General features: G+C 34.0%; 1 protein-coding gene across 1 annotated transcript in view; it reads right to left on the bottom strand.

Moving 5' to 3' along the window:
* Nucleotides 1–13,135, bottom strand: part of LOC140450249 (uncharacterized) — a 52,082-nt gene that overhangs the window by 19,426 nt on the left and 19,521 nt on the right. The window contains exon 4 of the mRNA XM_072543768.1: nt 12,165–12,330. Coding sequence (XP_072399869.1) covers nt 12,165–12,330 — 166 coding nt within the window. The remainder of the gene's footprint in view (nt 1–12,164; nt 12,331–13,135) is intronic.

The raw sequence follows: 13,135 nt of genomic DNA, 5'->3' as shown, positions 1-13,135 counted from the left end.
TATGCTTATTTTGTACATACGCATAATTATTTTTGTTAATGCCAACAATTGGATGTCATAGCAAATGCTAGTGATTGGCAGTGTTGCCAATAATTAGGTAGCCGAGGTATTTATTTACATTTAGTGATTTGCACCTTTAATTTCAGGAAGAAAAAAAATGCCTAAGGTACAAAAGAAAAGCAAGTATATAAAAAAATATAATCAAGAAATTCTTCAAGAGGCTTAATGGGAAATAATGGCATGCCAGAGGCGACGGCAGCAGTTAAATATGGGATACCCAGAGCTACTCTGCAATTTAGACTAGGCGAAACATTTCAAAAAGTAGCACATGGTCCAAATACTTATTTAAGTATTTCAGAAGAAGCTGTATTAGAAAAATGGGTAGTAGATTGTCACAGAAATGGGTTTCCGAAAAGAAACGACGACATCCAAACTTCTGTTAAGTCATTTTTGGATCAGAACCCCCGACCAAATCCATTTAAAAACAATCTTCCTGGGGATCATTGGTATCAATCGTTTTTAAGAAGACACCCTAATTTAACAAATAGAATTCCTGAAGCTGTAAACAATGCCAGTAGAAACGTGTCAGAAAATGATTTCAGAAAGTGGTTTAATAATATACAAGAATATTTAATGGAAAAGAACTATTTTGACATTCTTTCTGATCCTAGCAGAGTTTACAACGGAGATGAAACTTATTCTACCCTTTGTCCGAAAGAAGATAGGGTTCTTGCACCAAAAGGTGCCAAAAATGTTTATCAGATAGAGCAAGGCCCATCGAAAACAAATATTACCATCATGTTCACATTTTCTGCGGCGGGAGTTACAACGCCATCGATGATCGTTTATAAAAGATGACCCAAAAACATCGCAGAAGGTGTTCCAGATGGGTGGGGTATTGCTACTAGTGAAATAGGTTGGATGTAAGCAGATATTTTTCATGATTATATATCTAAGATGGTGGTTAAAGGCTGGTAAGGGGTCTTGGAGGCGACATGAAGCTGCCGATGCTTTTGTCGTAACAAAACTCTAAGAAATGCCCACTTTTTTCCAACGAATGAGTTGGAGGTTTTAGGAATAAAACTCAGCTCTGCCAGCAAATCCTACTTTCATGTCCACGAAGACATACCAACGTTTTATTAAAGTGACGATTCTCCTAAGGGGAACACAAATAACAATTCTGGGGGTATATGCCGTAAATGATGACTACTTAGTACAAGAAAAGGAAGCTTTTGAAGAAGACTTTAGAAAAATCCTGAACGAAATTGCTAACAGCCATGAGATTATATGCGGAGGAGACCTTAATGCCAGAGTACGAAAACAAGTACAAAGTAAAGTGGTAGGCATGCATTTAGAAGAAACTGTTAACAACAACGGAGACAGACTCATAAATATATGCCAACAATATGAGTTAAAGATTTTGAATGGTTTTCGCCCACAAGGACATACATAAATACACCTGGTATCAGCACACAAGAGGTCTAAAATCGATAATAGATTATTTCATAACAAGACAACAAACTAAGTTAAGAGTACAGGATGTAAAGGTGAATAGAGGAGCAGAGTGCGGCTCGGACCACTGCCTGATAATAGGAAAAATATATACACCATTCGTAGACAGGAACCACACAGACATCAACAAAGAACACAGAGAAAAAATAGAAAGAACTACGTACACCTTAGACAATCTAGATAACGAGAGCACATAGTTAGTTACTTTACTCCTGGAGACTAACACAAAAACTACAGGAATCACACAGATCAACGACGGATGAATACGAACATATAAAAACTGCATGAAAGACGCAGCGCTAGAAGCGTTAGGGCCACAGTTACGGAGAGTAGATAAACCATATTGGTGGGATAAAGAAGTGGAAGAAAAGATAAAAAGAAAGAAGGAAGTATATCAAAAGTCATTACAACAGGGAGACGAACAAACAAAACAACAATATAAAAACTTGAATAAAGAAGTCAAACGAGAAGGGGTTAAAAAGAAAAATAGTGCATTGGAACAAAAATGCCAATACCTAGACAACCATATAGGAGGAACAAAGAGCTCTGAAGCCTGAAGAACTATAAAAACGACGAGAATAACGACAAAAAACATACCAGATCATAATAAATAGAATACCAGAGAACACATGGGTAGAGCATTTTGAGAACTTATTAACAGAGAGAAGAGAAAGGTTTAAACAAACAAATGAACAAGTGAAAGTAGAAGGAAGAATAGAAATATCAATAGAACAAGTGAAAGAAGCAGTTAAGGAAATGAAATTAAGAAAATCTCTAGGTCCAGGCGTATTACATCCAGAGTTGATTAGGTATGGATCATCATAACTATTTGAAATGATCCGAAAATTATTCGAAAGATGCTTAAACGGAGAAGTTCCAGAAGAATGGAGACAATCGTATATCTCTCCAATACACAAGAAAGGCACAAAGACGGATCCTAAAAACTATAGAGGGATCGCAGTGATTGCTACTATAGGCCGACTATACTCAAAAGTACCACGAAACCTGATAGAAAATGATATTAAAGACAAACAACCCGAAGAACAAGCGGGATTTAGGGCCGGACGCTCCACTATGGATAATATTTTCGAACAAAACTTTGCAAGAATTAAGATGGGACAAGAAATCACCTCTCCTTCTCAAGCAACAAAGGGACTAAGATAAGGCTGCTGTCTGTCACCCACCTTATTTAAAATCTATTTGGACAGATCCTTAGTGAAATGGGTAAAAAAATGTAGAAACATGGGAATAACGGTGGAAGAAAACACGCTATATACAATTTTCTTTGCGGATGACCAGGTAGTAATTGCCGAAGGCAGCTACGATCTTAGCTATATGGTAAGAAAACTGCAAGAAGAATATGAGGTGGCAGGTCTTAACATGAATATGACAAAATGTAAATATCTCTCAGTGGGAACAGATGAAATATGTGACCTAGTCTTGGAAGACGATCAAATCAAAGGCGTGCAATCCTGCAAATATTTGGGGGTCATTTTCAACAAAAAGGGAAATAGCGCAGATGAAATCAGGGAAAGAATAAACAAGGGCAGAGCAGCGACCCGTGCCTTAAACTCTCTTCTCTGGCAAAAAACAATTCGACGAGAAACCAAAAATCACATTTACGGTAGTATAGTCCAAAGTATTACACTTTACGGTTCGGAAGTAGGGGACGTCACCAAAGCTAATAGAAACAAACTTATGACGACAGAAATGGATTATCTGAGAAGAAGCTGAGGTAGATCGAAACTGGAGAGAGTTAGAAACGAACAAATAAGAAACGAAATGAAAATGGAGCGAAATATCAATGATGACATAGAAAAAAAAACAATTAATCTGGTTCGGACATGTTAAAAGAATGCCAGTGTACAGATGGCCTAGAAGAGTACTGGAATGGATCCCTCCTGAAAGAAGAAAGAGAAGACGACCACGGAGAAGTTGGCGCAACGATATTGATGAAGCAATGGCGGCAAGAGACTTAGAAGAGTAACTGCATATGACAGAAAAAAATGGAAATTGGGGGGCGGAGAAGCGGCGATAGCCGTAATCAATCCGTTATTAATATATATATATATATATATATATATATATATATATATATATATATATATATATATATATTTATATATATATATATATATATATATATATTTATATATATATATATATATATATATATATATATATATATATATATATATATTTGTATCTAAGATATTATATCCTTATTTAGTAAAACAAAATGTTACATTTCCGATTATAATGTTTGTAGACGGGTACAAAACACATTTAACATACCAACTGTAACGAGTCCGTCACTTCAATAATTCTTTAATCACCTTAAATAACATTTTTAAATTCTAAGTTAGTATTAAACAGCGACACCAAGCGAAAATTTTGACAAGCATGCTTAGCTGAATCAAAACGAGTGGCTATCGAGCACTTCTGTTCTTACGTTGGTTAAAGACACTTGGGTTTAAAAGTAGGTGGCCAGGGATGGCTTAGAAGTTTTTTAGAATATTAAAGTTTTTTTGGGAAGAAGAAGTAGCAGAAAGTTTTGGTTTGGTTTTTTTTTGAGTGTCCTGTTTGGTTTGTAGCCACTCTGAGCCGGGTGTATCCAATTATCAATAAAAAAATATAAAAACCATCCGCCTTGTTAATTTCTAAATATTGTCAATTTTCCTTTGATTTTTCTCACATCATTTCATTAAGATACATTCTGGATTTAAATATAGTAATGACATAAAATATTCTGTCTCATTCCGTTCTTTTATATTCTAAAATATATCCATAGCATGCTTTTCCATTTTACTTAAAATATTGTCAAACCATACGAAGGTCACATTATTTACAAAACCATTAATGTTTTTTTGCTTTCATACTTCATAAGTAACTTTTTTACTACCTTTCTAGGTTAATAAACCTTGTTTTTCCCTACGTTTTATCAAGAGTAAGAAAGAACTCTAACACAAATGTTCTTTTCAGCCTACTATAGAAGTCAAGCAGAAGTTAAGGGGAAGAATTCTTTATTTTGTTTTTTTTTTTGGATATTTTTGGTTTTAAAGGAGAAGAGTTAAGTTATTACATAATCGGAGTTACACCTGGTTCCAGGGTTGATTCTTTTCAGTCTTAGCTGTTCCCCCAGAGGTCCAGATCTGACCTTACTATTCCCGGACAACTTTAAGAAACCAGCCGGAAGTATCTCCCTCATTCAGAGTTTGGACTATTGTAAATCTGTATTAAGTTTACAAGGAATCTAAGTTCCTGTAGTTGGCTGTAACCATATATCACAAAAAAATTTATTAAAAATCCTTTATAAAAGGTATATAATTTAAAAAACCCAATCGGGCTATATCACAACACGTTTTCGGAATCCATGTTCCATCATCAGTGCACTAGGTATACATGTATTGAGCCACTAAATATGTGGGTAAAAACCCGTTAAAAATTGTTGGTTTAAGGTTGATCTGCACCTCCCAAAAGACAAACTACAAATTCAAAAAATTTGAAAAAAATTGAGAAGGTATTTGTGACAACTATAAGTATTTTGACAAATTTTGAGCAAACTTCATGTTTTCGTTTTCGAAAAAACTCTAAAAAACTACTTTTTTCAGACATACAATTTTGTTAATTTTCTTAAAACATAAAGATATAACCCTAAGAAATACTTATGAATTTTTTGAAACTTTTTGAATTTACAGTTTTGTCACAATGGGAAAAAATAATATGTTCCGGCTTACAATAAAGCTACCGGTAAGAAACCGGAACAAATTTTAATAACAACATATATAAAACTGTAAAAGTGGAAAATATTTGCAATAAAACGTTGAATATTTTTTTCTAAACATATGAAAAATCTCGTTAAACAAGAATTATACCTTGAACTGCCGCCATCAAATCTTATACTAGAGAGATGGCTCCATCTCAAACGTTGGTAGTATTTATCATCGATAGATTGCATTACTTTCGGCCTCGAAACTCTTCAAGCGAATCGTCATACTAACAGGGTTGCCATATCAATTATTTTGTACAACACTTTGGCAAATTACAATAAGAATGTTATCGGTTTGAATGAATTTTATCTGGCATGCTGAAACTTACAGAATAATAGATACTGTACTATTCTATCTACAAGTAATATATCTATAAAAAACGTAATTAGTTTTTAAAAACCTATTTAGGCATTTTTAGTTAATTATTTTAATATTTATAAACAATAGTGTTGCTTGCATAACATTAGTGGTAATTTTTATATTAATATAAGCATTAGTTTTTCTTAAGAAATTCACATTTGTCAACTTGTCTTTTAAATCTTGTTTCCCTTAATTTCTCAAAAATCTTAAGATTTACCATATGTTACTAAAGAGAGGTTGAAAATGTCCATGTAGACTAGATATATTTCGCCTGTAAGTCTTTTTAGTACGTTCTCCATTACTCCCTGGAATGTTGACACCTTAACAGTAAACATTTGTTTAAGGCACTAAACACCGACGCATGTTCCGCGCTTAGCTATTCGTTTGGTATTGTTAAGTGGACAAAAACGGATATAGAAAATCTTCAGCGAAAAGTACGAACACACCTCTCAAAGGCACAAAAACACCATCCTCGAAGTGCAGTAGAAAGAACGACATTACCGCAGTATTTAGGATGACGAGGACTTATGGATATAAGTGAGCAACTCGAAAAACAAATTACTAATTTAAGAACTTATTTTCAGGTGCAGGCTGAGACATCTACTCTACATCGTGCGATCTACAACACCGATCAAACTGAGGGAACCAGAAATGTGCATAAACTATCTTACTAAGGACGAAAAAATGCGCACCTGGATGGGTAAACCTCTGCAAGGGCGACATCCCAATGAGGTGAGTCAAGACCATGTCGACAATATAGCGTCGAACTATTGACTGACATCAGGAAAGATGTTCCCTGAAATAGAAGGTTCACTACTGGCCATTCAGGATCAGGTTATACCAATCAAAAATTACCTGAAATATATCGTCAAAGACCCTCAGGTCCAGAATGACAAATGCCGATATGGATGTTAAGCTCAGGAAACCATCCAACATCTTACCGGGGGCTGTCAGGCATTTGCTGCAACTGAATATAAGGAACGGATACGTTCCTGAGAGTATACTTGACAATGACAACTACAAGCTATACTGGGACCGCACTGTGCTCACAGACCAAACAGTGGCACATAATAGACCAGATCTCATACTAGTTAATAAACCTAAGAGACAAACAACATTAATTGATGTGGCAATACCCAACAACAATAATCTTCGTATTAAACAGAACGAAAAAATCGCCAAGTACAGGGATCTGGAAATTCAAATACGAAGACAGTGGAGAATGGAAAGTGCCCAGACAATACCTATTATTCTCTTTACTACTGGAGTCATTCCAAAGAACCTCATAGAAAACATAAAAAAGCTAGGTCTGAATGAACATCTCTACAAGACCATGCAGAAAGCTGTACTACTCTCAACGTCCAGATGTGTACGAAAATTTTTGGGAGATACTCCAACATACCAAGTCACCTAGGGCTCGATAACACGGAAAGAGTCCCACCAGGGCTCAATCCTTTTGATACCGTAGGTATCTGGGATGAGTGAATTTTCCCCTTAGAGGGAGTGTGAGCCGTATGGCTAAATCTGGGATAATAATACTCAAAAGCAAACTTAATTCCAAGCACATAGTAAAAGCAATAAACACATACGCAATACCTCTTTTCACATACTCATTTGGCGTTATAAAATGGCCGAATACGGAAACTGAAGAACTAATTAGACCAAATAGAACCGTGATAACTAAATACGCATCAACCACCACAAATCATACATCCAACGCATGACACTACCACGCACACAAGGCGAGAGAAGAACATTGTGTTTTGGAAATATCACCCACTACTTAAAGATAAAAAAACAGCAAAAAACAAAGATAAAAATATATAGAGCAGCAATTAGAACGGTGATAGCATACGGAGCGAAAGTAATATGTCTTACGAAAATAGATAAAAATATAAATAAAAAGTAAAATATAAAGAAAAATTAAGAATTATTAAAAGCAAAATGATAAGAATAAACAGCCCAATAAAGCCCGGACAAGGAGAATATAGAAGACTAATGAAGCATGAAATAAGAAATAGAAATATAACCGAAGGGGAAGACATAGTGAAATTTATTAATCCACAAACACTGAGATGGTTTGGACACATACAAAGAAGAGAAAAAGACGCACTAATTCGGAAGATAACAAACCTGAAACCAGTAATAAACAGACCAAAAGAAAGACATGTTCGCATGTTTTAAATGCGTCAAACATTTTTGACGATTGACCATTTTTCATATAATTCCCACTAAAATATTTAATAATACCAGATAATTTAATTTTTAACTATCAACAAAGATTGCATGTATAAATTTAATGGTAATACGATATTCACAGATAGCGCCGCTAAGTACCTCTTTGTCGATAAAAATGTTTAAATAATAAATATGTATCATTTTTCAATGATATGTGTGGATGAAACTTTATGTTCCTGCAAATGCGTAACTTTGTTTATTTGGTATAATATATTCCGATTGACACAGCGGAGCAGTAAAATATTATACATAAAGATGTTGTTAAAGATATCTTTGATTACTTGGTCTACTAGGTATTTGATAAAATTACTGTCTACACAACTTGGCAACTCAGTCAATGGATATAATCATAGAAAACTGTAATTTATATTAGGGTTTGAAAATATTACAGAGTCATCATGTAGAAATCTACAATTAAGTTAAAAAATTTACCAGAGCTCATGCAGCAGTAGAGCCATCTCTAGGATAAGAAACAAATTAATTGTGGGTGAAGATCAACCTTAAATTTAGTTTACATTGTATGGTATTAAAAATAATGTTAAGGTTACCAGTGGATTTGGAAATTTTGTACGCTCTACTTTCTACTATTCATTCTTTCTTTTTTGAAAATTATATATATATATATATATATATATATATATATATATATATAGTAAACTCTTAAATATTGGGGAAATCTGCAAAAAGATTGCTTTGCAGATTTCCCCAATATTTAAGAGTTTACTATTTAACTAATCTGCAAAGATTAAATTTCTTTTCTATATATATATATATATATAAGTAAGTAAAAAGTAATGGCATGTCTCGCAAAACAGAAAACCAAAAATGGTATATCGATGGAAGGCAGCCGTATATACGTATTTCTAACTATTGGTCGTCTTCAGTACGGTGCAGCCAAGTTAGAAAAGGAGTATATTAACTTGGGAAAGGATCACTATATATACAGTATACTCCCTCTATAACGAACACGGTTATTACGAGGTTTCGCTTATAACGAGGTACATTAGATGTCCCGTGAAATTTCTATTGAACTATAACCCTCTATAGCTAGGCAAATTTGGTTATAACGAGAGAAAATAAGATCGAAAAAAGTGTTTTTTTACGTTTTTGTCCCAGCCGTGGTTATAAATAAATACCCTTTTTAACTGCACCGCAATAAACTTAATTGCCGCCCGCAATAAACTTCTTTACAATAAATACAACTGTTTCCCATCTTTAGAAAATATGATAGATACAATGATACTGGACAATTTAAAGCAGTCAAAAATGACAGACTTCTTCCAATTGCAGAGACAATAGTTATTATTATCCTTTAAAATACACTTTATGTCGGTCAGATAGCCAAGCGGGCTGGGCGGCCGGTTTCTCATTCGCTTCATTGCGAGTGGTTCAATGGAAGTGAGTTCGATCCCCAGCTCGGTGTACAGAAAAACAAAAAGCCTAACGCAGCAGTTTAAAATTCTAAAATGAATCTGCGGCTTAGACTAGAATATGCTGGTGTCTGATCAAGTCCTGATAGATAGTGTCCTGAAGTGGACAAGATTTTCCGTACAATGCTAGGATTTTCCAATTTCGGACATTGCTCGTAACATATATAAATGAACCGATGACTCTTATCGTGTTTTTGCTTTGTCTACTATCTGTTTCCACTCTCATCAGTCCTGAATCCTTCATCTCCAGTTTGCAATTCTCATCTTTGATATATTCTCTAGTAGTTGGTCTTTCCATCTTATTTTAGGCTTTGGATTTTTGGATAATAATACAACACCTAGTAGGAGCAGAACACTTAGTGGAACTATAGTGGGACGTCGGAGTATAAAATCCAAGGAGGCGGTGGATAGACGAAGTAAGATCCAATGCTAAAGAGATAATGAGAGTGGATAACTGGAGGAGAGTAGCCAAGGAAAGGGATTCTTGGAGGCGGATGCTGGGAGAGGACAGGGCCTGATGTGGACTGTAACGTCATAGAAGAGAGATTATATTATATAATGAGTTATAGTATAGTACAGTAAACTGAATGATTTCTATATTTAAAATGTCATTATTAAAATAACTTTTATTGTGTGTAATAATAAATATTATATTCATTTCATTTGCTTTTAAGACAACAAAATCAAATATTCTTACTGAACATAACATATATGAAATTAAATAATTTACAAGTGATTGGAATTAAATTTTAAATTTTAAAAATTGTTTGATGCCCATTGATCATCGCCTAATTACTAACCGGTCTTCTTATATGGCTTTTACTTTACATGTCAAAACACACATAATTTAATAATTATACCGGTCTTAGATTTAATTTTTACGTAATTACGTATGTATTTAAATAAATAATTAAAATCTTATTTTGGTACGCCTCTGCAAAGTTGATAAGGGAAATATCCTTTTGTCGCTTTAAATGCGATGTTGCCAATTAATCACCTTCAATTAAAAATTGTTTTAGTATAGTAGAGAACACATGTTGGAGGATATACTTTGAAAAACCAATAAAATTAAATCCTAAAACCACGCAATCTAAATATTATACAATGGAATACACGTTCTGTTGTAGCTAACAAAAATAGTCTGGTATAATTTCTTTATGATAAAAATAACGACATTGCTCTTATAAGCGAAACGTGGTTTAAAAGAAATCAACAATAAATTTTGGTACACAAATCTCTTAGAATTGTGGAACATAAAATCAATATAAATTACAATGAAAATATTTTATTGTGTCATAACCAAATTAAATTTGAAACTTTATCGTTAAAGTTTTTATCTATTTATAAACCTCCAAAATAAAAACAATATATGACGATTGGGTTAAAATTTTTGAAGAATTTGAGAGGCCTTTAACTATTGGTGGTGACTTTAATGCATACCACTCTATGCATGTTAAGGGGCTGTCATAATAATGATACCACAGGGTCACAACTTCTAAATGTCGCAGATGATTTAAATTTAACCGTTTTAAACAATGACAAACCTACAATTTTAAGACGTCCTGATCAACAATTTTCAGCTGTTGGAAACGTTTACCATTCTCTTTCCAGGAAAGGACGAATGGGAGTCTCATAACAAATTTCATAATGGCCGATCAATGCTGGTATACAGACGGCTCTAAAACTGATGAAGGAAGCTGCTGTATACGAAGGAAAGCCAAGGCTAAGCTTTAGTGAAAGCCTAGGTAATCATTCTACTATCTTCCATGCGAAAGTTTATGCTATAGAGATGAGCCTGTAGGAACTAGTCACGAAGAACTGTAGGGAAAAATCTATAAAAATAATTTCTGATAGCTAGGCGGCATTAAAGGCACTGGAATCGAATCGGATTGACTTTAAGTTAGTTTGGAATTGTCTTCAGAATCTGATTTCGATTGGAAAAAGTAACAAAGAGAGTTTACTCTAAGTGCCCGGACTTACTGGTATTGAAGGTAACGAAAAAGCGGAGCTGTTTGCCAGGGGAGAGGCAAAAGAAACGTTCATAGGCATGGCAAGAAACACAGCCAAAAGAACCATATCTGACTGGGTGGAACGGATGAAACTTAACCACTGGCATGAACAAAAAGGTCTTAAATAATCGAAGGCTTTTATACATGACATATCTAGAAGAAAAGATTCAAAGATCTACTAGATATGAATAGTAGTGATCTGCGTATTATCGTAGGTCTACTAACAGGACACTGTCGCCTCAAGGGACACATGAACAAAATGTGACTGAGCTGCAGATTTTGTCAGGCTGATGACGAGACGGCGGAATACGTTATGTGCAACTACCAGCGTTGGACGGAATAAGGCTCAATATATTTAATCAACTAGATTCCTACGACTTCGTTGAAGTTTCACCTAAGGCCATAATTTGACTTTGTTAAAAAGGCTGGGCTGAAAGGACAACTATAACTTAGGGATGGGCCATAATAGGCCTATTAAGTCGAGTGGGAAGGTGGTTAAGCGCCCTCTCAAATTAAACCTAACTAACCTCATCCTCTTGAAGTCTGAACAAAGAAAATTTGAGATGCTCATCATAATATCTCTCAGACCTTCTTTAAGAGGAACGTATTTTTACAGTTTTTTTGTTTTAATTAAATCACTGTTTTAAGAATTTTCCACTACATTAAAAGTGGATATTGCCATATGAAAGAATTTTTCATATAGCAACATTTAATGAATTACAATGTGCTTTTAACGCAATGCCACATATGGCTACAAAAATGCCAAACTAAAGTTAGAACGGAGTAACTCCATTGAGGATTAAGGTGTTAACAGATAATATGCATTATATTCTAATTTTACTTACTTATGTTTTGTATTGCAATAAATTGTGAATATTGCATGAGATCTTGAACTTTGTGAATTTTGGTTGGTTCCACGTGTATGTCTATTCTTGTTGCCCATTTTTAAAAAATGTATTGCTTCATGAAGATTAAAAACTTTCTCTTTGTTAACTCCTTCTGCTTTTACACCTAAAAACAAACAAAATCATAAATTCTTAACTCATAATTTTTAATTTTAAGATATATGAATGAACAGGTACTGTCTTTGGAAGGCTGACATAATACCTATTAGCTTATCCTTTTAGATAATTGTATTATTGTTTTAAAGTAGTACAAAGTTTGTTGATGTGAAATTTTTGTGTATTAGTAGCAACTTTTTATTTACAAGTGAAAAGTTATTTTCCATTGTTTGTGACAATTTCAAAATCACACCTTGAATTGGTTTCTCAGTGTGTATTTTTTTTAGGAATACTGCATCATAATTGCATGCACGTGAAAAGTAATAACGTCCTATCAGCAGGTTACTACAAATTTCATGGATGGAGTTTAACCAATATTAAGTGTTACCAACAAATAAGTATTAAAAAGAGAAAGCATGGGTACAGCTTGTCTATATATGTATATTGGTTATTGTTTATTGTTATTTGTTTATATATGTAAGTTGATTTTGAGTTTTCTTTGTCCCTCACCAAAAAGATAAAGTGGCGCCCTCTTTGGCAATTTTTTTTATAACTTGTTTTCTGTCCTTTTTGTCAAATTATTTATGATTTTTCTTTGTATTGTCTATCCCATATATATGGTTTAGCTATAGTAGCTATCATATTTTTATTCTTTTCAATTTTTGTTTTGTTTATGTGCTAGTAAGAATGATCTAAAGAACCACGCCCACACATCTTCCGATTCTAAGCAAAGCGACATTGTTTTTGCCTTTTTGTGTGCCTCAAACACTCTCCATCGTTTGTTGTACTAGAATACTTACGACATATTTCAGCAG

The sequence above is a fragment of the Diabrotica undecimpunctata genome, chromosome 9 (assembly GCF_040954645.1).
Source record: "Diabrotica undecimpunctata isolate CICGRU chromosome 9, icDiaUnde3, whole genome shotgun sequence".
In the NCBI taxonomy this organism is placed as follows: domain Eukaryota; kingdom Metazoa; phylum Arthropoda; class Insecta; order Coleoptera; family Chrysomelidae; genus Diabrotica; species Diabrotica undecimpunctata.
This window is presented reverse-complemented; position numbering and strand designations above follow the sequence as displayed.